General features: G+C 36.0%; 1 protein-coding gene across 1 annotated transcript in view; it reads right to left on the reverse strand.

The window, feature by feature from the left end:
* Positions 1–25,906, reverse strand: part of EYS (eyes shut homolog (Drosophila)) — a 1,343,277-nt gene that overhangs the window by 274,140 nt on the left and 1,043,231 nt on the right. The window contains 1 exon segment of the mRNA XM_021084496.1: positions 1,639–1,803. Coding sequence (XP_020940155.1) covers positions 1,639–1,803 — 165 coding nt within the window.

Consider the following 25,906-nt stretch of genomic DNA (forward strand, 5'->3'; position numbering starts at 1 on the left):
AATTCCCAGAGACCGGCTTCTTCTTTGATTAAGCTGTTTTTAGTTAGTAAAAACACTTTCCACAAGGAAACACCCTCTAAATCTATATAACTTAAAAAATTGCAAAACTAAAAAATCACTTTGCTTTCTTTGTGACTTTAAATTATTGTTTGTGTCTTTTGTTCAATGGTTTGTTTTGTTTTGTTTCCCCTGCCGTGCACTATTACCCCCAAATTTCATGGTTGTTTACCACCACTTACGTTTCTCATATAGAAATAAGTTTTTCTTTTATTATTTTCTTCTCTCTCTCTTTTTAACATAAATAAATCAAACATTCTAAAGCCATCATTTAAACATGGGTGCTTATGCTCCTGGAAGACAAATAATTCTGGGCTAGGTCTGAACAAGTTAGTTTCTTTCTAAAATATAACAGAGGACTTCCCTGGTGGCCTAGGAGTTAAGGATCTGGCGTGGATTTGATCCCTGGCTTGGGAACTTCTTCATGCCATGGGTGCAGCCAAATAAATAAATAAATAAATAAATAAATAAATAAATAAATAAAACACAAATTCTCAGGTTTAGTTTAATTTTCAAAAATTTTAACTACACCCATTTTTTCCAAAAATGTTTCTTTTAGGCACTTTACTCATGTTCAAATGATGGAAAGGTGGAAATTTTATTTCCAAAGTATACAATGATGAGATGATGAGTCAATTTTGCAAACTATTTCAAAGTAGAGGAGAAACTGATTTGGGAAATGATGAGTTGCCTTTAGTGGATCATCTATCCAAGTACTGAGGACATTGCATCTCCAATACAGGAACTATTACAACTATGGTGCATTCATTTCAAAAGAGAAAAAACAACTGATACATTTGGATTATTGCAAGTGAAATGCTTTAGTGGTATTCACTCATAAATGCAAAAGGTTGTAATGTAGAGAACCCTGAACGTGGAGGTATTTCCTTAAACAAATACTGTTAATAACTCCTTTTTTTTTTTTAAACCAGCTAATTTTATTGTCTTCTTTTTTTTTTTATTAAAGCATGGTTGATTTACAATGTTTCTTCAATTTCTGTTGTACACAGCAAAGTGACCCAATCATAGGAGTTCCTTGTGCTGTAGAGTAGGAGCACATTGTCCATCTATTCTACATGTTACAGTTTGTATCCACCAACCCCCAACTCCCTGTCCATCCTACTCCCTCCCCGCTGCCACCCTGGTCTAGCTAATTTTAAGATAATGCTTAAGTAGTGCTAGGAATTTTCCCAATTGTCAAGTGAATAACAGCTTTGAAATGCCTTTCCCAAGTTACAAAATATTGAATGCAATTCATGTTTAGTTATTTATATTATAAAGATATGCTATCTGTAACATTCATGGTATTAAGTTTCACTGCTACAGCAATATGCCATCCAATTTATATGCTTGCTATATTCTTCCTTGCTGGTTCAGGGCCTTTTTCTAAGTCATGTTTCATGAAATAACTCATAAATTAAAGAAACTTTTAAAAACTAGAAAGAAGCAAGATTTCCTTTTGGTAATGGTTCATGCACCAGGCTAGAAAAGTTTTCTCAAAATATTTAAATATTCCTTAAATCAGTAGTTTAACATTTGGGAAAGAAACAACATATAGGAGGTCAAACATTCAATACTCACTGTAGAGAATAGTTCCATTCAAACTGTTTGTTTTTATAGTCAAGTAGATGGTAACAATTCTGTTATGTTCCTTCTCCAGGACAAATTTCAACTCCTCCTGGGTTGTAAAAAAAGGCAGTTCTAAATAGGAGTTCCCGCTGAAAGATGGAACAAATAAACCTGCATCTAAAAAAAAAAAAAAAAAAAAACAAAAAATCAACGTCATATTAATATATTCTGATAGCATTGTATTACTAATCAAGTAGATAAGAAGTTATCATTCATCTAAAACAATAACACTGATATTTATAAAGATTTGGTCCAACTTCAAGAAATTTAGATACATAAGTATGGTCAACTTGAAAAGTCATTGTCTCAGAATTCCCATTGTGGCTCAGTGGTAACGAACCTGACTAATATCCACGAGGACTGGGGTTTGATCTATGGCCTTGCTCAGCAGGTTAAGGATCCAGCGTTGCCAAGAGCTGAGGTGCAGGTTGCAGATGAGGCTCAGATCTGGCATTGCTGTGCCTGTAGCGTAGGCTAGCAGTTGTAGCTCCAATTAGACCCCTAGCCTGGGAAACTCTATATGCCATGGGTGTGGCCCTAAAAAAATAAAAAAAAAAATTCAGATATATAAATATAATCAACTTGAAAAGTCATTGACTTAGAGTTCCCAACGTGGCTCAGTGGTAACTAACCCAACTTTTATTCATGAGAACTCAGGTTTGATCTCTGGCCTCACTCAGTGGGTTGAGGATCCAGCATTGCCTAGAGCTGTGGTGTAGGTTGCAGACATTGCTTGGATTCTGTGTTGCTGTGGCTGTGGTTGGCAGCTGCAGCTAAGATTTGACCCCGAACCTGGGAACTTCCACATGCTGTGCGTGTAGCCCTAAAAAGACAAAAAAAAAAAAAAAAAAAAAAAAAAAGGAAAGTCATTGTCTCAAAGAATTAATCACCTGTCCAGAAAAAAACAAAAACAAAAACTTGAAGCAAAAAATTTGGATGCATGAATAAATAGCCTGAAATTGTGTGAAAAAATTTGTGTTCTGCATATGTGAAATAATAGCTTTCATTAGATTCTTTTTTTTTTTTTTTTTGTCTTTTGTCTTTTTGTTGTTGTTGTTGTTGTTGTTGCTATTTCTTGGGCCGCCTCCGCGGCATATGGAGGTTCCCAGGCTAGGGGTTGAATCGGAGCTGTAGCCACCGGCCTACGCCAGAGGCACAGCAACGCAGGATCCGAGCCGCGTCTGCAACCTACACCACATCTCATGGCAACGCTGGATTGTTAACCCACTGAGCAAGGGCAGGGACCGAACCCGCAACCTCATGGTTCCTAGTCGGATTCGTTAACCACTGCGCCACGACGGGAACTCCCTTTTTTTTTTTTTTTTTTTTTTTTTTTTGTCTTTTGTCTTTTTGTCTTTTTGTTGTTGTTGTTGTTGTTGTTGCTATTTCTTCATTAGATTCTTAAACTGTTCTGTGATACAAATGGCTGGACATCAAATTATACACTTAAAATCCATGAATTTTATTTGATGTAATCACACTTCAATAAAAAAATCTTAAAAAAAGATCTGTGACACAAAAAGATTAGAAATTTGTCACTGAGGAGTTTTATTAATATTCATTAATATTCAGTGCTTTTCAAAAATATTTTGATATTTTATAAGTAGTATTACTATAATGTGTAAAGTGATTAATAATATTTTAGAATTATCATTTTAGAATTATTAATCTTTTAAATGAATTAATCTCATAAAATGTTGAGTTACCTAAAATTTGGAAATTTTAATTTTATTATCATGTATATAAATAGACTTGGTACTTTGAACAAGTGTGACACATGGGATGTTGGAAGTGCAACTTTATTTTATATCTCTCTCACAAGTGGGGGAAATGTTCTCTACCTCTGGAAGAAAACTTGGTGGTTCCTATGCATCCTACCTTCTAGGTTATAAATGATTCAGAGACTAATGTCTAGTTTAAAGAATTTATCAACACTTAAATCTTTCCCTCCACTGCCAAGTCCTGCAGGGCAACTGACACCCACTACCTCTTTTCAGGGGCAGGAGGAAGCTGGTTCCTGTTCTGTTTTTCTTCTTAGCGCTTCCCCTCAAGCTAGCTTCTAACTTGGTCCTGCTCTGATTTTTCACTTTATACACAGACTCTCACTGCTAAAAACCACTTGCCTGTGGCCAAGCAAAAATTGCCCTGGATAAAATTAAATAAGCATGGAGAGATTTTATTCAAGGCTATTGCAATAGAAGAGAGAAAGGGCAGAACTCAGCCAGCCTTTGCTCAACTCCTCTGAAACAAATGGTGGCAGAGTTTTTAAGAGCTGAGGTGGAGGGAACCATGGACTACCTGTGTTTACTAATGGTCCTACCACCTAAAACATAAGCCTTCTCATATCTTCATTCCAGGAGAAAATTTATAACTTGGAGCAGTGTACCCAGTAAAGTTAGGTTCCTATCTACCCAGAGAGGGCCATGAACTTTCTTGATGATTGCTTTCAGAGAGATGGTTCCAGGTCCTGGGGAAAGACATCCCTGGGTTGTGAAACTGGCAAGAAGCTTTTACGAAGATTTATATCTCAAAGAGTGCAAATAAAGAATTACAATGGAAAGTTTTCAATAGTAGATACTCTAAGAAAAGTGAGGTCAGAGCCTTAGAGTCTGGAAGAATTCTATCTAAAGTTCAGTCCAGCCTATGGGAACATGGAGGTAGTCTTGATCACTTGACTAGAAAAATCACTTGGGCAAAACATGAAATTAATCTAGGCCAAATCTCCTTTTGGAGGGGTCCATGTCAAGTCCATGGTAAACACTTCCCACCTTATAGTTAATGGTCGGGGTCCCTTCTTTATCTTTCTCTCTCCAAACACACACTGAGGCTGCTTTGGTCTTCTCAGATATGAAATGTATGACTCTGTTGGTCCATAATGTTCCTTTCGAAATAATAGGGTTTTGGCCTTCCCTAACCACATCAAGTATGATGGATGGGAGAGAGTGACGTCAACAGGATAGCTTTCTACAAAAATATTTCTCTCAAAATCAGGCCTTTAAGGGAGTTTCTGCCATGGCACAGTGCGTTAGGAATCCAACTGCAACAGCTTGGGGCTCTGTGGAGGTGCAAATTTGATCCCCTGACCAGTGCCGGCATGGGTTGCAGCTGTGGCTCGATTCAAACCCTGGCCCAGAAACTTCCACATGCTGAAGGTGCAGCCCTAATATTAAATAAAAAATCATGTCTTTAAAATCCTTTCTGTTCTTCAAATGTTGCCTCTTTTTAAATCAAGAGTATTTCTAGTCAAATCTTGCTGGTACATTGTTTTGTTTACAACTTTATATCCTAGAATGTGAAAGTCTGTCTTTAATATCCTGTTTATGTCCATAACTTTGTATAGTCAGATACAAATAATTTTTCCATTAGCAAACTGATTTCCATTAGCAGACACCAAAAACTATGTATAATAGATAAGCAACAAGGATATATGGTGTGATATAGCACAGAGGAATCATGGAGTATAATCTGCAAAAATACTAAATTACTTTGCTGTATCCCTGAAACTAACAAAATATTGTAAATCAACTATAATGCAATAAAATAATGTATATTAGCCATATTTTTATCACTTCTTGGCCTTCCACACATAATCTTTAACTCACCTAACTTTGCCTTCCTGGATCTGTTTTTGGCAAAGGCTTTTCAGCCCAGTTAGCAAATCCTTCCTCAGCACTCATCTGCCTAGAAAGCTCTGAAATACTTAATCCTTATTTTTATTAAAGTTTTGTCCTTCCTTGTCTCTTGTAACATTATTCCATGTTGACTGTCTTTCTGCCTGCCTGGCAGATCCTTTCCAGATTGCCCTTTCAACCGCCCACACCATAATGCACAGAGTTTACGTCTTTCCTGAATCTCTTCTGTTTTCTTGCTCTTAGCACTTGCTCTCTCAGGCTTAGAAAACTCAACATTATTGTCTACCCATCTCTTCTCAAGCTAGTTTCTACTTCCTGTCATCTCTTTATTAGATAAAACTTTGCAACTTTCCTTCTGCTACCACTGCTCTTATTTAAGGTCTTATTCTGTATCAGTTCCATGGTTGGCAAGAGCTCCTTTCTTTTATTTATTTATTTATTTATTTTATTTTTGCTTTTTAGGGCCACACCCACAATGTATGGAAGTTCCCAGGCTAAGGGTCAAATCAGAGCTACTGCTGCCAGCCTATACTACAGCCACAGGAAACCAAGGATCTGAGCCACGTCTGAGATCTACACCACAGCTCATGGCACTGCCTGATCCTGAACCCACTGAGCAATGAATGCCAGGGATCGAACCTCCATCCTCATGGATACTAGTCAGATTCGTTTCCACCTGCGCCATAACAGGAACTCCCGACAGCTCCTTTCTAACTGGCCACCCTTTCTACAGAGTCTATCAGCTGTCACTGCTGTGATGTTAACTTGAGTCAGTTGTAATTATCTAAGATCTTTGGTCAAAAACCTTCAGGAACTATATAACTATGCTGTTCCCTTGACCATTTTCCCTGACATTTACTGTCACCAAGGAGCACTGAGCCTAATGTGAGATGTAAGACCTGGTGAAAGGGGTCTAACCAAACCCACTCCATCTGCCTTCTGTACTGCTCATTCTCCGGTGGAAAAATCTGTGTTTGGTTCATCTGTGCAGCCCCCTATGGTATGATGAGCTCTGTACATTTTAGGCAAAGATATTCTTAGGCAAATAAAAATATAGCTAAAATGATCATGCGTCATAGTTTCGGAAAAAAAGAAAGAAAAACATTCTTATAATTTAAATGGAAAGAGGAAAGCCTATAGAGATGGGATTCTGCCATTTTTCTTGTGGGTAAGCTTTTCACATTATTAATAAATCCACAAGAAATTGTCTTTATATAAAGATTCACATATGAATTAAATTATTTGGATGCATAATCAGGCTTACTGATTTTGAGAATTACTGAACTCACCAAGAGCAATAAAAATATAATTCAACTTGCTAAAAAATGACTTTCACATTACTTTGCAGGAACATAGCTACTGTATAATTTAGGTGCACATGACTTCTTTCCAGCTTATATGCTCTTTTTCAAAGCTGATAGGTTTTCCAAAAATTATGACAAGAAACAACAATTATGAACAATAAACATTTGCTATTGAATTACTTTCTAACCATATTAATTTTCATTATCATCATGTTTAGTGCATGTGTTGAAAAACAGAACTGCCCTGAGTGTAGAAAACAAGACTAATTGGGGTTAGGAGGAGTGTTTTCCTGCTGTTTCCAAAAGCCTCTTCAGCGACACTATTTGAATACATTCCAAATTTATTTTTCTTCCAATTGTTAATGGAAAAAAATCCCCAAGGTCTTTATATGGAAATATGTATTAAACATCTTACAAAATATGTCATAAGATAGTTAATTAGTGGCTTCTGATTACAGCATAGACATCTGTAATGTTTAAATGTATTAAAAAATCATATAGTTTGATCTAACTAATCATATTAACTCTATATGGTTAAGAAAATATGCAATTAGTCTGAGTCATGGGAAACTAACCAAGAAGTAAGATCTTTTAAATCCCTAAATCACATAAATCTCTAAAATTGTCAAAGGAAGTTATGGAATCATAGTACTGAACTTGAGGCAACTTATGTTAAAAATATGGATGAATTTAATTTTTTTTATCAAATGTATGTCTACAGTATGAATCAGAACTATAGTCATTTAAAAACAGTGAAATATTATCCAGGAGAGTACCATGGAGTGTTTTATTATGAAGAAAACACAGAAGAGACTAATATTCTTACTCTAATCACAGTGCAACTGAGCAGCACAAGTGTTACTCATTTTGAATAGAAATGGAACTCTGTCTATATAAGTCATAATCCCCTTAACCTTATATAAAGGTCTTCTTGGTCTAACCCCGGAAAGTGACATACTAAGATACAAATAATCTGCAAATGCAAAGAGTCACAAATTATCCACATACTTTTATTGTAATTCTTGGTATTAGAAGAAACCTGTTTGCTACTCCTCCTTTATAATGGAAATATATCTGATTTGCTCAACAGACATTAAAAATTAGTACTATCGAAATGGGCAGATGACTTAAATACACATTTCTCCAAAGAAGACAGACAGATGGCTAACAGGCACATGAGAAGATGCTCTAGATATTACTGATTATTAGAGAAATGCAAATCAAAACTACCTTAAGGTATCACCTGATACCAGTCAGAATGGCTATAACCAAAAAGTCTACAAATAACAAATGCTAGAGGGGGTATGGAGAAAAAGGAACTCTCTTACATGGTTGGTGGGAGCCACTATGGAGGACAGTGTGGAGTTTCCTTAAAAAACTGAAAATGGAGTAACCATTAAAAAAGACAGATAAACAGAATCTTACAGTTTTCAGAATACAGGTCTTTTTAGACAGGTCTATTTCTAGGTATTTTATTATTTTTGATGCAACGGTAAATGGCAGTTTCTCCCTAACTTCTCTTTCCAATCTTTCATTGTTAGTATACAGGAATGCAATTGATTCCTCTGGATTAGTTTCATATTCTGTCACTGAGCTCTAACAGTTTTCTGGTAGTGTCTTTAGGATTTCCTATGTATAGTATCATGTCAACTGCAAACAGTGATAGTTTTACTATTTCTTTTCCAGTTTGAATCCCTTTTATTTCTTTTTCTTCTCTGATTGCCATGGCTAGGACTTCCAAAACATATAATGTAATACAGCAACTATATGTCAATAAAAAATCAGAAGCCTCAAAATAGTATAGATCAACAAAAAGGACCTACTGTACAGTACAGGGAACTATATTTAAAAACTTGTAATAACTTATAATGGAAAGAATCTGAAAAGTTATATATACACACATATATAAAATATATATTGCATGTATGTGTGTGTGTGTGTGTGTGTGTGTGTGTGTGTGTATAACAATCAGTTTTGCTGTACACATTAAACTAACCCAACATTATAAACTAACTATACTTCAATAAAAAATATATTTGGCCAATAATATTCAAAGTTACAAAAGTTAAGATCATCTATATTATTCCAAAATTATAAAATTGTTCTAAGACTGATGACATAGTGTTAAATGCTGTACATGAGCAATGTCAATGACTTAAAGATTTTTATGTTTATATAAATATATATACTACCTACACTATTTGTACATATATCATGCATAGAACTGTAACATAGCACATATAAATTTCCCTAAGTATTTTTCCCATATCATACAGTTTCTTATTTTAGAGTTAAAATTTTTATTTTAGGAGTTCCTGTTGTGGCGCAGTGGTTAAGGAATCCGACTAGGAACCATGAGGTTGAGGGTTTGATCTCTGCCCTTGCTCAGTGGGTTAACGATCCGGCGTTGCCATGAGCTGTGGTGTAGGTTGCAGACGCGGCTCGGATCCTGCGTTGCTGTGGCTCTGGCGTAGGCCGGCGGCTACAGCTCCGATTCGACTCCTCGCCTGGGAATCTCCATATGCTGCGAGTGCGGCCCTAGAAAAGGCAAAAAGACAAAAATAAATAAATAAATAAATAAAATTTTAACAAAAAAAATTTATTTTAGATTTGAATGGCCCAAATGTCATGGATTAAATTATTGCCTTTACCTGGATAATTTCCTCATATTAGACATTCATATTTATATTCAGTCATAAAAGTTGATCAGTTTAAGTGCCTGATAAGCATTATCAATTACTCTTGTTGCTGTTAGCACAGCTGCTGTTTTTGTTGCATCTACTTTTCTCTCCCATAGAAAGCACTTGCCAAAATCAGGACAGAACTAACTTTTCTCCTTTTGACCATAGCTACTTCATTCCTCCATTCAAAGCATGTGGAGAGTAGCTTTGCATCTGACCAAAGCAATAAACAAGACAATGAGATGTGATTTTAAAAAAGACAAAACAAAACTTTCTCACCATTTATTGTCACAGCCAATCTAACAATACTATTGTTTATCCCGTGGCTTCTCTGTCAAAGAATGGTTGATCATCATGATCTGCCCTTTAGCCCTCTCAAAAATCAGAACCTTTAAAGCTATCACTCTACCTCCTTTCTCTTACAAAATAAAATCAAGTAAAACATTGTTTAACACGCCAAAAATATCTTCCACTCAGTAAAACTAAAGCTAGGACAAGAAAGATACAAAGAACCATCAATATCTCATGCTGTCCTTGACATGTTTTCATAATAGCTACCAATCTTCAGTCTATTTCTATAACTTCTTCACTTAGTTTAGAAATTTCCCCAAGTGATCTTATTTGTTCCCTTAACTTTATCTACCTTCTAGCTTCTGAAAACTCTCAAATTTTTATCTTTATATTATCCATTATTTTTCCCTTCCATTTGTATGGTACAGAAGGTCTTTGAGAATGAGTTTTTGAGAATGACAATGTATAATAGTAAGCTTAAGTAAGCATGATTGCAGTGTTAGAATCTCTTTCAGATGTGATCACTGTACCTGAAAGAAGGAAGGGTTGTGGTTTCATAGTTTGTCACACTTTTTTTGATACCTCTCTCTCTGGTTTTTGGCCCTTAGTGCTTTCCTTTATTTTCTGAACCCTGGAAATGATCATCTGAACTCACCTAAGTTTTTATTATTTTTATTTATTTTTAACACCTTATGAAAATATTTTAATAATCAGTGAAGCTTTTGCTTAACAAATATTTGCTGGATGAATGAATGGATTTCATGAACATCGTGATATTGCTAGAGCCTGTTATGAGACAGTGCATGCTTTCCCTCACTGTTATAGGGTGGTAAGAAAATGTGGATTTTTTTTTTTCACTTTTTAAAGTTTTACTGAGGTAGAGTTGATTTACAAAGAGTTTTTTCCTCAGTATTTCTCATATATACATACTCATAAATGCATGTATGAACATAAAAGCAAAACAATAACAAAAAAAACCAAAAGAGAAATCAGACATTTTGTAATATGAAAAAAATGATTTTGTTATGTGTTTTATGTCTCCAAGAATATGAGAAACAGAGATGGATAATTTGGCATGAAGACTCAGGATCATCCTCTTTACACAGGCTAGCTTTTACTGAGTGCTACTGTGTGCCAAGTAATACTCTTAAAAGTACTATTATTATCTGTTTTCATTTTTAAGAGATGTCTGAGACCTTTGAGCCTCTTTAAAAAGAAAGCAATTCTCTGAATGTTGCACAGTTAGAAAAACTGCCTTTGAGAATGATTCTGCTGTTAATTAATTCTAAAACTTAGGCTCTTAAATATCCGGCCCAACTCTCAAAGAATTATGGAAGATGGATTGGGACACAGCGGATCTTCCCTGGCTGCCTGCCTGCCATGTTTCCCATGTTCCACCAGACCTCTCCACCACGCTAGCCCAGTAGCCTCCAAGACCCTGTCCTTTGAACCCCATCACCCCATAACATCAATTCCGTGCCACTTTAAAAATGCTAATGTCTAACATTTCCTGAACTCTCATTTGGTATGAGAACTTTGTGAAGAACTATTTTTACACGAATCATCTATTTTAATCCTCAATGCAACCCCACAATTATCCCCTTTTACTAATGAGGATCTGCGGTTTGGGAAGGGTAAGTAACCTATGTGAGGTCTCACAGCGAGGAAATGGTGAGAGACCCTGAACTCCAGAGGCCCTTTTCTTAGTCTTTGAAACATACATTATACATATATTACTGCCATTGCATTCAGCAAAGCCTTTACATTGCCAATAATATGTTTTTGTACTTTCCCAGCTGCCTCTGTAAACATCAACTTTAGGTCCAAGAAGGAGTTTTATGGATGTATCCCAGGCATGAAGCAGTCTGTTCTGATAATCCTACTACAACCTGGCATTAGTGTTACTCTAAGAAACTTTTTAGTTTTCATTATTCAATCCTTTGTCCCATTCATTGGCCCTTCTGTTACTTCTCTCATTTTTTTTCACAACTTGCAAAGCCATTTTCAAAAACTAGACTTCTACATAATAGGAAACTAATTTTTTCATCTTCTATAGTCATCTTGAGGTCACTAATGCAATACCAATGATATAATTAGGAAGTTATCTCAAGCATTGAAAATTATCACAAATTCTTAAAAAGTTAAGGAATAAATTACTACAAACAGTGAAGGAATTATTAGTATAACTACATGAGGATATGATTTCAGTAGTTGAAATGCAGTAAGAACTTGGATAAATGAAGGTCAAAATCCAGAGCTAAACTTAAAAAGCTCAGAGATTTAGTTCAATAAGCTCAAAAGTGGGGAAAAAAAAAAAAAAAACTACATTAGGAAGTCCATGAATTGCCTCCACTTATGTGCCTGGTCTTTTTGTCTGTGGCCCACATGACAGCACAGTCTCATTCAGCTAAACCACTTTGATTCTGGCTAAGAACTATGAGTACAAAAGCACTTGAATATATGGGAAATTGTTGGGTTCAAGTGTGGGGCAAGCAATTGGTATGAAAATAAGGGAAAGTTTAAAAGTTCATATTGTAAACCAATTTTCTCTCTCCTATTAAAAACTAGTGAGACAGAAAACTGCTTCCAAAGAAACCTCTGTGAAATCACAGCTAGAGATTGCAAACATACTGTTTAGCTGGTAGGCCCACTTTGTCTTCTTTCTATAGCTGGATATACACTTCTATAGGATTAAGGATAAAAATACATTGTAAAGTGCTACATAGTGTGAACCTTGTGATTAATGGCATTTTGTCACGTGGAATCTAAAGGAACTTTTTAAAAAATGTAAGCATAGAGGAAATACAAAAACTTTTTCACCTGCTCCTCTTTCTATATTTGACCTCATATCAAAAAAGTGGGGGTAAAGAATGAAGTATTTATATATATATACATATAAAATTCATACATAAATATATAAACACATACACATATACATATATATTGTATATACAATATACACACTTAGAAACTTATTTGTATATAGTATCTATGTCTATATTTATGTCATACTTAGACATATTCTTGGATCATTCCATATTGATCTTTGATTGTTAGATTTCTTGGATCTGGCACTGGGGGTAAATAGGTATACCATGTTTAGTGAAGGATGACTGGCTCTGTAGATCAAGAGTTCACTTTTGAACATTTGACCTTGATATGATGAGGAGAAATACTTGTAATGTCCATATGGTATTTGTTGACAATATGGGCCTGAAGTTCAGAGATGTGGTCTATTCTGAAGATATACATTTTGAACTTAAAGGAATATTGACAGGGAAGTTGAGCAATGAAAATAGAGGATATTTCTTGTGGAAAATGAGTAGATTAAAAAGAAAATGAAGTTTAAGACCAAGACCTAAGGGACTGTGAGGAGGGAGCGAGCATAGCAAAGGAGACTGAAAAGGGACAGCTAAGGGGACAGGCAGCACCTGGAAGTGGGGCATTAGAGAAGCCAAAAGAGACTTTGGTAAGAGAGCCTCCAACTGTATAAAAAGCTGCTCCATCAGCCTATGTTATGGCAGAACTAGGAAGTAAAGAATTAGGAGTATTAGGATAGATCCTGTAAATGAAGGTTTTCTTTGAGCAAGGAAGAAGAGTCATAGAGTAGTAACTATACATGATGGGATTCCTGGGAGGATTTTATTAAATGGAAAAACTAGAATGGCTTCAATGCTATTGAGAGGATCTGGTAGAAGATAAGAAATTGAAGACACAGGAGAGTGACTATTTTACAGTTTCTATAAAGGAGAGAGGGAATACGTTTGGCACATCTTACGGTTCTTAGTTGTAAAAAAACAAAAAACAAAATTCACTTTCACTAGTTCAAGTAGAATGAAAGATTGCCCCCAATTGGTAGGGCCTCTGTCATGTTTAGGTCCTACTTGTAAGGCAGGTGGAAATTTGAGTCACATGTTATATTACAGAGGCAAGTTTTATAGCATGGGATTTTATAAAATACAGGAAGGGTTTTAAAATATGATGGACATCTATTATATGAGAAATATCTACTATAAGAGCCAATCCATGGGTGAAAGAATTAGCCTTAGTTAGTAGCTAAGAGATTTCCTCTATGGTAATGAAAAAAAAAAAAAAACTAATAGATGATGATCTGAAAGTCTGTTTTGAGAGATGCCAACTGAAGGCAATAGTTTTTCTCAGAGTAGTAAGACATAAATTCATTCTCTGAGACTGACAGAAGAGTGAAGACCCAAGGCTTGAGAATATGGAGAAGATTTAAAATGGTCATCATGGAGACTGGGAAAGAAGGCTGAAAAAGCAGAGATGTTTATGAACTGTGTAGAAGTTTTCTATGTAGGTTGGTGACCACGAATTTATAGTACTACCAATTTTCCCATTTGGATGACTTTATTTTTAAAGAATCATCAGAGGCAGGATGATGTCATGGAAAAGATGGATACAGAGGTTTGAATTCTGTTTGGAAGTCATATGAAAGGGTAGAGAAGAGTGGGAATTTCAAGATGTTAGAAAGAGATATATAGTAGATCTACAGATGCCAAGTAGGTTTTAAGAGACATCATTGTGATTGGCTAGTGTTATCATACAGAACCAGAAGTCTACTTGAGCCATGAGTATCTGCATCTAAGGACAGGTATTTATCTTTATCACATATACCTTATGATGTAAGCTGGCCTATTAGTCCAGCCTGTCAAGGGTTTAGGTTTTTGATTCTGTCTTCCCTCACATTTACTTTTCTTCCAGGCTCTATTTCACCTACAAAACTGATAAACAGACTATATCTTCATCCAAGTAACTGATGAAGTATGGCTCTGTAATATGTGAAAGAAATGAACCCAAAGGCTTAGACATGTGGACTTGAGTAATCCTTTTATTTTAGTGATAGAATCATAATTTTATAGCCATTCCCCCAATTCCTAATTCTTTCACAGCTGAGCAAGGAAGTTAGTTATATGATTTTCCCAAAGTCAGCAAGTAGGTGGTAAAAACTCATGAAGAGAACTGAGTTTTCTATAACCAACCTTGGAGTCAGTGACTCCTCACATGATATTTCTCCTTTCCCTTACATGAATCAAGTTCTCTCAAGTTCAAAGGTTTTCTATATTTTAAGTAATTTTTAATTTTCTATTAAAGAACATCAAATAAGGTTATTGTGTCTTCAGTCAAATTGGTTCTCTGATTTTTAGCAGTTCTTTTTGATACAACTGTTATTACAAATGAGGTCCCAGGTAGAGTATTACATTCACATCATCTGTCTGTCCCCCAAGATTATAGTTAGAAGACAAATACTGCATTGGCATCATGAAAGTACACATGCAAATTAAACTGAAATTTGAGTTCTGTAATTATTAAGGAAATTTTTATTCTGTCTGTTCCTTAAGGCTATGTTGATTGGAAACTGCAAATTTTCTTTATAGCTTTTGGCTGATAAACAAAAGAGTAAGTATTCACTCACAGTCAACATTCTAACTATAATGTAATATACAAAATTTTATTTACAAATATTTTCTAATCTGTAAGTTTAATGATAAAGACTGTTAGACTAAGCTATAAACTTTTAAGAATAAATCTCTCTCACTCATTTTTTTTTTTCCCAATTGGGAAAAAAATAAGAATTTATATTTAAGAATGTTTTCACACTCATTTAATCACAGCAGTACTATATCATAGATTTTGAGAGCCATATGGAGATTTGAATTTCATATTTGTCACATAATAATTGTGAGAGTAGGAGAGGGTTACATAGTCTTTTATTCATATGAAAAATGGAACTATGCTACCTGCCTCATTAGGACGTAAGAAGCAAATAACTATGTGATATCTTATCTTTTATCTTATCTTACTGCTTTTTAGAGCCACACCTGCAGCATATGGAAGTTCCCAGGCTAGGGGTAGAATAGGAGCTGCAGCTGCCAGCCTATGCCACAGCAATGCAGGATCTGAGCCTGTCTGAAACCTACACCACAGCTCCTGGCAATGCTGGATCCCTAACCCACTGAGCAAGGCCAGGGATCGAACTCACATCCTCTTGGATATTAATCAGACTCATTTCTGCTGCACCACAGCAGAAACTCCACCATATGATATTTTAAAGTGTAAAGAACAATCCCTATCTTATGGTATTCACTCAATAAATAGGAGATATAACTTCTGAGTCTCTACAATAAGAAAGAATGGAGAAAAAATTCCGACACATGGAATCTGTTCTCTTTTTCTGGATGGATTAGTTTTGCCATGGTAATTCATCAGCATGGTAATTCATCAGATAGAATTTTGGTACCATAATTTGTATTGCAAAATGTGATAACAACTATATTCTTTTGTATATTGTGAACAGAGAAGAACATAGATCATTGTTTACCACCCAGTTCTACAAGGTCAACCCAAATAGTTGCCCATGGACAGTGCCCCCTGATGGGAATTCAGAATAAAATCAGGATGAGGTCTTTTGTTCTTTGGATAAACAGCCCCTAGTTAGCTGCATACCTCAGGAAGGGTTCCAATAACCCCAGATTTTTGCATCTTCTCATATGTCTAAAAGCCCTAAAATCATAACTTGAGATCTCTGTTCTTTGTGACTAGCATTAGTCTTTTACCAAGATGTATACTTTACTACCCATGCTCAATAGCCACAAAAAAAATCACACATATCCTGGCTCCTCCCCTACCTCTTCAGAACTTTCTCCCAGGCTATAATCCTTAGGAAGGCGCTGAATAAAATAAAGTTAAAAGACCCTGAAAAGCCAAAGCAATCCTGAGAAAGAAAAATGGAGCTGGAGAAATCAGGCTCCTTATCTTCAGACTATACTACAAAGCTAAAGTCATCAAAGCAGTTTGTTACTGGAACAAAAACAGATACATAAATTAATGGAACAAGATGGAAAGCCCCAAAATAAACCCATGCACCTATGGTCAACTAATCTACAACAAATGAGATAAAAATATGCAATGGAGAAAGGACAGCCTCTTAAGTGGTGCTGGGAAAACTGGACAACTACATGTAAAAGAATGCAGTAAGAACATTCTCTAACACCATACACAAGAATAAATTCAAAATAGACAAAAGACATAAATGTGAGTCCAGATAATATAAAACTCTTAAAGGAAAACATAGGCACACTCTTTGACATGGATCACAGCAATATCTTTTTGGATCCATCTCCTAGAGTAATGAAAATGAAAGCAAAAAGAAACAAATGGGGCCTAACGCAATGTAAAAGCTTTTGCACAGCAAAGGAAAACCATAAACAAAATGAAAAGCCAACCCACGGAATGGGAGAAAATTCTTGCAGATGGAGTGACTGACAAGGGATTAATCTCCAAAATATACAAACAGCTCATGCAGCTCAATATTAAAAAAACCCAACAACCAAATCAAAAATGGGCAGAAGGTCTAAATAGACATTTCTCCAAAAAAGACAGAGAGATGCCAGAAAGCACATGAACATGTACTTAACATTGCTAGTTATTAGAGAAATGCAAATAAAAATTACAATGAGGCACTATCACCTCAGACCAATCAAAATGGTCATCATCAAAAAACCTACAAACAATAAATGCTGGAGAGGGTGTGGAGAAAAGCAAATTTCCTCTACTGTTGGTGGAACGTAAATTTGTACAACAATGGAGAACAATATGGAGTTTCCTTAGACAACTAAAAATCGAACCAGCATAAGACCTAGCAACCCCACTCCTAGGAATATACTCAGACGAAACTATAATTTAAAAAGATACATGCACCCCAATATTCTGGTAGCTCTAGTCACAATAGCCAAGACATGGAAGTAACCTAAATGTCCATTGACAGAGGATTAGATAAAAAAGATGTGGTATATATATACAGTGGAATATTACTCAGCCATGAAAAGAATGAAATAATGCCATTTGTAGCACCATGGTCTAGAGATTATCATACTAAGCAAAGTAAATCAGACAAAGACAAATATCATATGGTATCATTTACATGTGGAATCTAAAAAAATTATACAAATGAACTAATTTACAAAACAGAAATTGACTCACAGACTTCAAGAACAAACTTAAGGTTACCAAAGGGGAAAGGTGGGAGGATGGATAAATTAGTAAGTTGGGATTTATACACTACTATATATAAAATAGATAACCAACAGGGACCTACTGTATGGTACAGGGAACTCTACTCAATACTCTGTAATAACTATATGGGAAAATAATCTGAAAAAAAATGTGTGTGTATCTATACCTATATAGATGTTTGTGTATATATATATAAAACTGAATCACTTCTTCGTATACCCAAAACTAACACAACATTATAAATCAACCACACTCCAACGTAAAATGAAAATTAAAAAATAAGTAAGACTTAAACGCACAAGTCTTATGTTGCATGTTTTACTTTAAGTTGACAACATTAACCATTAACTGTGAAGGTAATTTCTTATAGTCTTGTTTAACTGGCTCTAGGGAATTCCCTGGTGGTCTAGGGGTTAAGGACTTGGTATTGCCACTGCTGTGGTTCATGTTCGATCCCTTGCCTGGGAAATTCTGCATGCTGTGGGCATGGCCAAAAAATTTGAATAATTAAATAATAAACAAATAAAAATGGCTATAAAATTGCTAACATCAGTCTACATAAGGAGTTGGCAAGCAGGTCAAATCAGCATGCTTCCTGTAGCTGTAAGTAAAAGTTTATTGTGGCCATGCCCATTGATTTACATTATTCTTGGTAGCTGCTTTCACACTACACAGGCAGAGTTGAATAGTTGTGAAAGAACCTGTATAGCTTGAAAAGCCTAAAATATTGACTATCCAGCCCTTTCCATAAAATGTTTCCAACCCCCGTTCAACTTGACTAAACCAAGTAAGGCTGTAAGGAGACAAGTTATAATCATGTAAAAATTTCATATATCTTCAAGATATTATGAGCTCGATTTTGAAAAATATTGACAAAATTCTGGACTTCACTAAAAGAGCTGTTATGATAGCTGAAATTTTCCCTTGTCTATTTTTTCTTAACTTCTGCTATTATACCTTTTCTCTAAAAAATTATTTCAGGTATTATTGTTGCTTTTATTGCTTCATTCTCCATAACACATTTTTTAATTACCTAAATATTAATTTTTTCCCTGTAAAAGACAATGTTTCTTATAAACATACAAGCTTTTGTAGATTCATCATTAAAAAAAGGACCTTGAATAATACAAAATAGGCAGTGGAATAAAAATCACTTGTTTAACAAATGCTGAACGTGCACATATTACTAAATGACAGAGTATCCCAACTGAGATAGAAAATGTTTTAATTTTTGTTTTTAAAAAATTTTAAATTAAAAATTTTTTTTTTTTTTGCTTTTTAGGGCCGCACCCATGCCATATAGAAATTCCCAGGCTAGGGGTCAAATCGAAGCTACAACTGCTGGCCTATACCACAGCCAAGCAATGTGGGATCTGAGCCACATCTGCCACTCACACCACAGCTCATGGCAATGCCAGATCCTTAACCCACTGAGCAAGGCCAGAGATTGAACCCACATCCTCATGGATCCTAGTTGGGTTCATTAACTGTTGAGCCACAAAGGGAACTCCAGAAAAAATGTTTTAAATAATCATACCACGTGTGCATTCTATGAATTAAGTTTATTTTTAATATGACTTATATAATTTATTTTTTATTGCACTGATTTTCCTTAATCATTCAAGTTATTTCCCACATCTAGAAGAAATGTGGGCTCTTCATACAGTGCCAAAATCTTATTTAAGGACTCTTTTCCCTGAAGTAACTATGTGATTGGGCATGTTTACATAATATGAAAATAATTAGTGCAATCAGGAAGCTTTTTCAACAAAATTAGGATAATTTTGGTTTATGATAATTGTACCACTCAATTTGTTGAATTTTCCTAATGGCCATTTTGATAATGCATAGGTATAATAACTAAAACTCATCCACAAAAATGCCATTAAGGCTATCAACTTACTAAGTCACATTTTTTCCAAATAAGAGAAGATTATGGAAATAATACAGTAAATTAACTTATGACCTAATTTTGCTAAACAAATACTTAAGCCTGTAAATTTCAGAGTAAAGTTTCATTAAATAAGTTGCATTTACTAAGCATTTATTGGGTACATACACATGATATTAGCTGGAAATGCAAAAATATCTTTTCTCTGAAGAAACTCATAACGTGGCAAAGGATACAGACATGGGGATAATTTGTTAGGCATCTTATTTCTAAGGCAAAGGGTTTCACAGAAGTAAAACTGGTTATAAAAGCACAGAGTTAGTGAAGAAATAGAGATGTCTAGAAACATAGGGGAGGACCAGTTCTAGTCTTTGATGTACACCATTGCAGAGGTAAAAGTTCATCTTATTTTTCATGGTACTTTCACAGCTTTTTTGGGGGACCATTACAAAATTAACCTTTCCCAAAATTAACTTTTCATGCTTAAATTTATTTTGAACTTAGTTTCCATAAAACATTTAATAAAATGTTATTAGTGCTTTAATATTATTTTTGGACCTGAGCAAATTTACAATTATTAATGTGATCATTCAGTTTTTAAAACTCATCTTCTTAGATGACAATGTAAATAATAACCAAAACAACTACAATCAAAATCTTACTAAACATGGCCTATTCAAATATTTTTTGAGATCTTCCTTTAGCTAAGTTTTAATGAAATTTAATAAAATGGTAGAAAAAGATAAAACAGTTCAAAATTCTTTAGAGATGTTATACTACTGTTATTAAAACATTTCCTGAAGATCCCCTTGCGGTTCACTAGGTTAAGGACCTTATGTTGTCTCTGGGAGGATGCAGGTTCAATCCCTAGCCTCTCTCAGTGAGTTTACATCCGTCATTGCCACAAGCTGCCACGTAGATATCAGATGATTCTCAGATCTGGTGTTGCTGTGGCTCTGACACAGGCCTCAGCTGCAGCTCCAATTCGACCCCTAGCCTGGGAATTTCCATATACTGCAGTGCGTCCATAGGAGGAAAAAAAAAATCACTTCCTGATGGGTTTCTTTAAACATTTGTATTGGTATTTATTTTCAAATCCAGGAAGAGAAATAAAATTCAGAAGGAAACAACAATGCTACCAAGGTAGCAATTACTGGCTATTATTCTGTAGAAGGTACTATTATAGATATTTTATAGTTACTATGGTATTTATTCATTTAATTCTGTGACCACAACAGTTTTCTATTGTTGCATAATAAATTATCCCAGAACTGGTGACTTAAGATAAGACAAATTTTAGTTTTTCAGTTTCCACTAGCTGGGTTCTCTTCTTAGGGACGCCCTGGGATGAAATTGTAGTGTTGGTGAGGGGCTGTCATTTCATCTGAGCCTCAGAGTCTTCTTCCAAGTTCATTGGTTATTGACAAACTCATTTTCTTTTGGATGTAGTATGAGATCTTTTTCTTTCTTGCTGGCTGTCAGTTGCTCTAAACTCCTAGAGGTCACCTGCAGTTCCCTGCCATGTGACTATCACATGCAAATTACAGCAGAGAGGTCTGCTTTCCTCCAGACCAGACGGCATTCTTCCTTCCAGTTTCTCCTTCTGAGAAAACTTAATATAATCCTAAGGGTGGCAATGTCATCACCTTTATGCCTTATAACACAAACCCGTCAAGGAATGACTTTTTTTTTTTTTTTCCCTTCTTTTTTAGGTCGTACCTGAAGCATATGAAAATTCCTAGGCTGAATCAGACCTGTAGTTTCTGTCTACACCACAGCCACAGCAACACCAGATCTGAGCCACATCTATGACATAGGCTGCAGCTTGTGGGAAGGCTGGATTCTTTTTTTTTTTTTTTTTTTTTTAATTTTCCCACTGTACAGCAAGGGGGTCAGGTTATCCTTACATGTATACATTACAATTACAGTTTTTCCCCCACCCTTTCTTCTGTTGCAACATGAGTATCTAGACATAGTTCTCAATGCTATTCAGCAGGATCTCCTTGTAAATCTATTCTAAGTTGTGTCTGATAAACCCAAGCTCCCGATCCCTCCCACTCCCTTCCCCTCCCATTAGGCAACCACAAGTCTCTTCTCCAAGTCCATGATTTTCTTTTCTGAGGAGATGTTCATTTGTGCTGGATATTACTCACTGAATGGGGTCAAGGAGCAAATCCACATCCTCATGGACACTGTATAGGGTTCTTAACCCGCTGAGCCACAATTGGAACTCCAGGAATGACTATATTATATTAACAGATTCCATCCACATTTGAGGGGGGTGATTTTACATGACAGAAGGCCTGGCACCATCTTAGAAATCTGCCTACCACAGTGGTGTACAGAGTCCTTCCCTTTTATGGATTAGGGGATTAGGATTTAGAAAAGTTTAGGTATTTGTTTAAGTTCACACTGCTAATGTGTGGAAGGGATAACAACAGTCTGATTTAAAAGATAGAGCTCAGTACTGTGACACTTAACATCCTCTCTAGGTCTAATTGTACCATAATTGAATTCTCCTTAGTGCAGTTAATTTACTTTCTCAGTTTCAATTCCCAAGTCTGTACAGAAGACTTTCAAATTTATGTCTTAATCCTGATGGCTTCCTTGAACTATAGGGCCCTATCTCTTGGAATCTTCTGCAAATTTATAATTTTATGACCCAGTTCAAATTCAACTCATCCAAAACCAATTTCAAGAGATGACCGCTCCTGAAGCCCTGTTTTCTACTAGGTGCATCATCATTTTTCTTGGCCGTATTGCTGTCTTTGTTCCTCCCTTTACTGGGCCGTACTGTGGACAACTTGAGGGCTAATACCTTTTTCCCATCATGAAGTTTGTCTTTGGACAAGGCTTAGTCAATGCCTATGTTTTGTTTGGCACTCAGGGCCTGTCTGTAACCAATTCTTTTATTTCTTAATTTGAAATATGTTTGCTATCCATCTGTTTTGCTTCATTCCCATTGGCATTACATTTATTAATGATGATGTATGATTTGGGTAAGCATTCTTTTGTAGTCATTTCTTAAAATATATTGGCTGTTTTCCAAATGATGTAAATGTGCATGACTTTTACTCTGTCTGTGGTAGTGTTTTAAATGCATTTAATTTACTTAAAGAAGTATAATTCAATAGTAAAACATTAGTAAATAAAAATGAATTACAGAAACATTGCCACCGATATAAGATTAGAAAAATTACTACTAATGATTTATTAATTATTAAATTACCATTAAATATAAAGAACCCACTTTCTTTCTTTTTTGATTTTAAGGGCCACACCTGTGGCACATGGAGGTTCCCAGGCTAGGGGTGGAAATGGAGCTGCAGCTGCCAGTTGGCACCACAGTCACAGCAACACAGGATCCGAGGGATACGAAATGTGTCTGAGACCTACACCACAGCTCACGTCAATGCCCGATCCTTAACCCACTGAGCGAGGCCTGGGATCAAACCTAAGTCCTCATGGGTACTAATCAGGTTCATTACCACTGAGCCACAATGGGAACTCCAGAACCCACTTTCACAGCATAAGCGTTTCCCCTCCTCCCACAAGAATGCTACTTTTGAAAAAAATTGTCTATGGATATAAATTACTAAAGTTATGCTTTAAGTATGCTTACATAGCTCTAGATTTCTGAGTACTTACAAGGACTTCCTGAGTTTAATGTTAGCTGAGGTGCATAAATATACCTAATATGCACAGGCATTATATTGGTATTAAGGGCACTGGGGAATGTGGAGCTGAGTGTACATCTCACTGTGTCCAGTTTGTAACCTTGGGTAAGATACTTGACCTTTTTGCATCTTGGTATTCTTTTTTTTTTACTTTGTAGGACCACACCCCAGCATATGGAGGTTCCCAGGCTAGGAACTGAATCAGAGCTATAGCTACTGGCCTATGCCACAGGCACAGAAATGTAAGATCCAAGCCTTGTCTTTGACCTACACCACAGCTCACAGCAACGCCGGACCTTAACCCACTGAACAAGGCCAAGGATCAAACCTGCAACCTCACTGTTACTAGTTGGATTCCTTCCTGCTGAGCCACAACAAGAACTCCAGTATTCCTTTTTTTCTAAAAATAAGGACTAATAATAACATCTATCTCAGAGATATGTTAGACACACGACAGGAATGAATATTTTAAAAAATTTAGAACATTGTCTTGTACTTCATAATCATTATATAACAAATTAGTAGAATATTTTGGATAGTTTAAAGATTAACTTTTCAAAGAGGATGCAGCTGTAGCTCTAGTCTAAGGATTTTTATTTATTTATTTATTTAGGGCCACACTGGTGGCATATGGAAGTTCCTGGGCTAGGGGTCAAATTGGAGATGTAATTGCCAGCCTACACCACAGCCACAACAACACCTGATGAAGCCACATTTGCAACCTACACAGCAGCTCCAGACAAGGCCGGATCCTTAATTACTAAGCGAGGTCAGGGATTGAACACATATCCTTACAGAGATTACATCAGGTTCTTAATCTGCTGAGCCACAACAGGAACTCTGGTTTAAGGATATTTAAAAATACTCATTTGGGACGCTCCCTTATGGTGCAGTGGCTTAAGAATCGGGTATTGTCAGTGCTGTGGTTCAGGTCACCTTTGTGGCGTGGGTTTGACCCATGGCCCAGGAACTTCCTCATGCAGTGGGTGCAGCCAAAAAAAAATCCCCCCCCCCAAAAAAGTAAAAATACCTATTTAAGAACATTTCCTCTACAATGCAACAAATAATGTAGAAAATTTTATTAATAATTACTCAGGATGGGAAGTTTCTGTTGTGGCTCAGTGGTAACAAGCCTGACTAGTATATGGGTTCGATTGCTAGCCTCGCTCAGTGGGTCAAGGATTCTGCATTGCCATGAACTGTGGTGCAGATTGCAGAAGCAGTTTGGATCCTGCATTGCTGAGGCTGTGGCTCTGGCTGGCAGCTGTAGCTCCAATTCAATCCCTAGCTAGGGAACTTCCATATACTGCATGGGTGGCCATAAAAATTAAAAAAATAAAAAAAGAGAAAAAATAACAAAAAAATTACCCAGGACAGATTATAGAGATATTTACAAGGCATTTTTAGGAACAGAGAAAATTATTCCTCATACACCATTACTAATGTCATATGAAAATCACCATGTTACCTCTTCTGATATTATAGTATTATTACTAATTTTCCCATACCAGTTCTACCTTTTATCCAGGAATAAGCTTCTTGAATTGCTTTCTCTTTTACAAGATATATTTTTGAAGAATTTAACCATGGTAGTTAAATTTCTCTAAACAACAAGCATAGTTAGATAAACAGAAGCAGAAATAAAATCTATGTGTCCCTGGGAAGAGAGAAGGGCACAGGAAGTGAGAAGCAGACGTGGCCTGAACCTTTTAGCAGCCTTGTGTTAGGAGAGAGACAGCTTTATCGTTCCTAACTGCCAGCTGTGTGCTTGATGTGAGCTGGATATTTTTCAGATTAAATCAAAAGGCAAAAATTGGGTCATAAATCCTATGGAGTTTTGTTCTGGGAAATATTCTTGAGAAACAAAGCAAGATGGCAGCCCTGAGTGTCACCCTGAGGGCCTGGTAAAAGCAAACAGTAGATGGAAACACAAAATTAAAATTGATACAATTAAGTTACAGAGTGATTTCGGTCTCAAGATCCCCATTCAAAGATGGTGCCTTTGGTTTAAAAGTTACCCACAATCAAGACATTTCCAGGATCTGCTGAAAATTCTTTCCTTGGGCTCAGTAAAGTCAGAAGGGATTTGTCAGAGCGTTCCAATTTTACAACTATTAGATAAAATGAGAAGGCAGCTGGGTCACTGGAAGGCAAAGCATCCAAACTGGGATTTTGCCGGCTTTGAGAAAATAAAAGTATAAAACAGCAAGTCCTATGGAGCAATATGAAGTGAAGGGAAAGTGTAGAACTAACTACAAAAGATATTCAAAGCAAGGAGTCTCACGATGATGTCTTATTTTCATTTGAAAGCTGTAGCAAGGAGCAAAGCTTCCCTTTGTTTTGGTAGGTTAGAAATATCTTACCAGTTTTTATTTTACTCAAAATAGGTATGAGAAACCTGTTGATAATGTGAGTTTCTTCTTACCCTCTTCACCCCACATTCTGGCCTTTCTCTTACTCTTGATCCATTTTAGCTTGTCTCCAGGGGAAGTTTTAAAAGCTGGCTAGAAACAAATGAAAAAGAAGTTCTCCCTGACAAGTGTTAAGTATATTGCTCTAAGCGTCCAGTGCAACATAGGTATTTGACCTCTGTGGTCTGTGAACCAGACAGCCATTGATGGAGTGATCATTTCCACAGGCCCGAATTTTAACACAACATTTGATATTAGAGAAACTGCAGTTTAGTGGAAAACCAATATTCATGCCATAT

This window comes from Sus scrofa, chromosome 1, assembly GCF_000003025.6.
Source record: "Sus scrofa isolate TJ Tabasco breed Duroc chromosome 1, Sscrofa11.1, whole genome shotgun sequence".
Lineage (NCBI taxonomy): Eukaryota > Metazoa > Chordata > Mammalia > Artiodactyla > Suidae > Sus > Sus scrofa.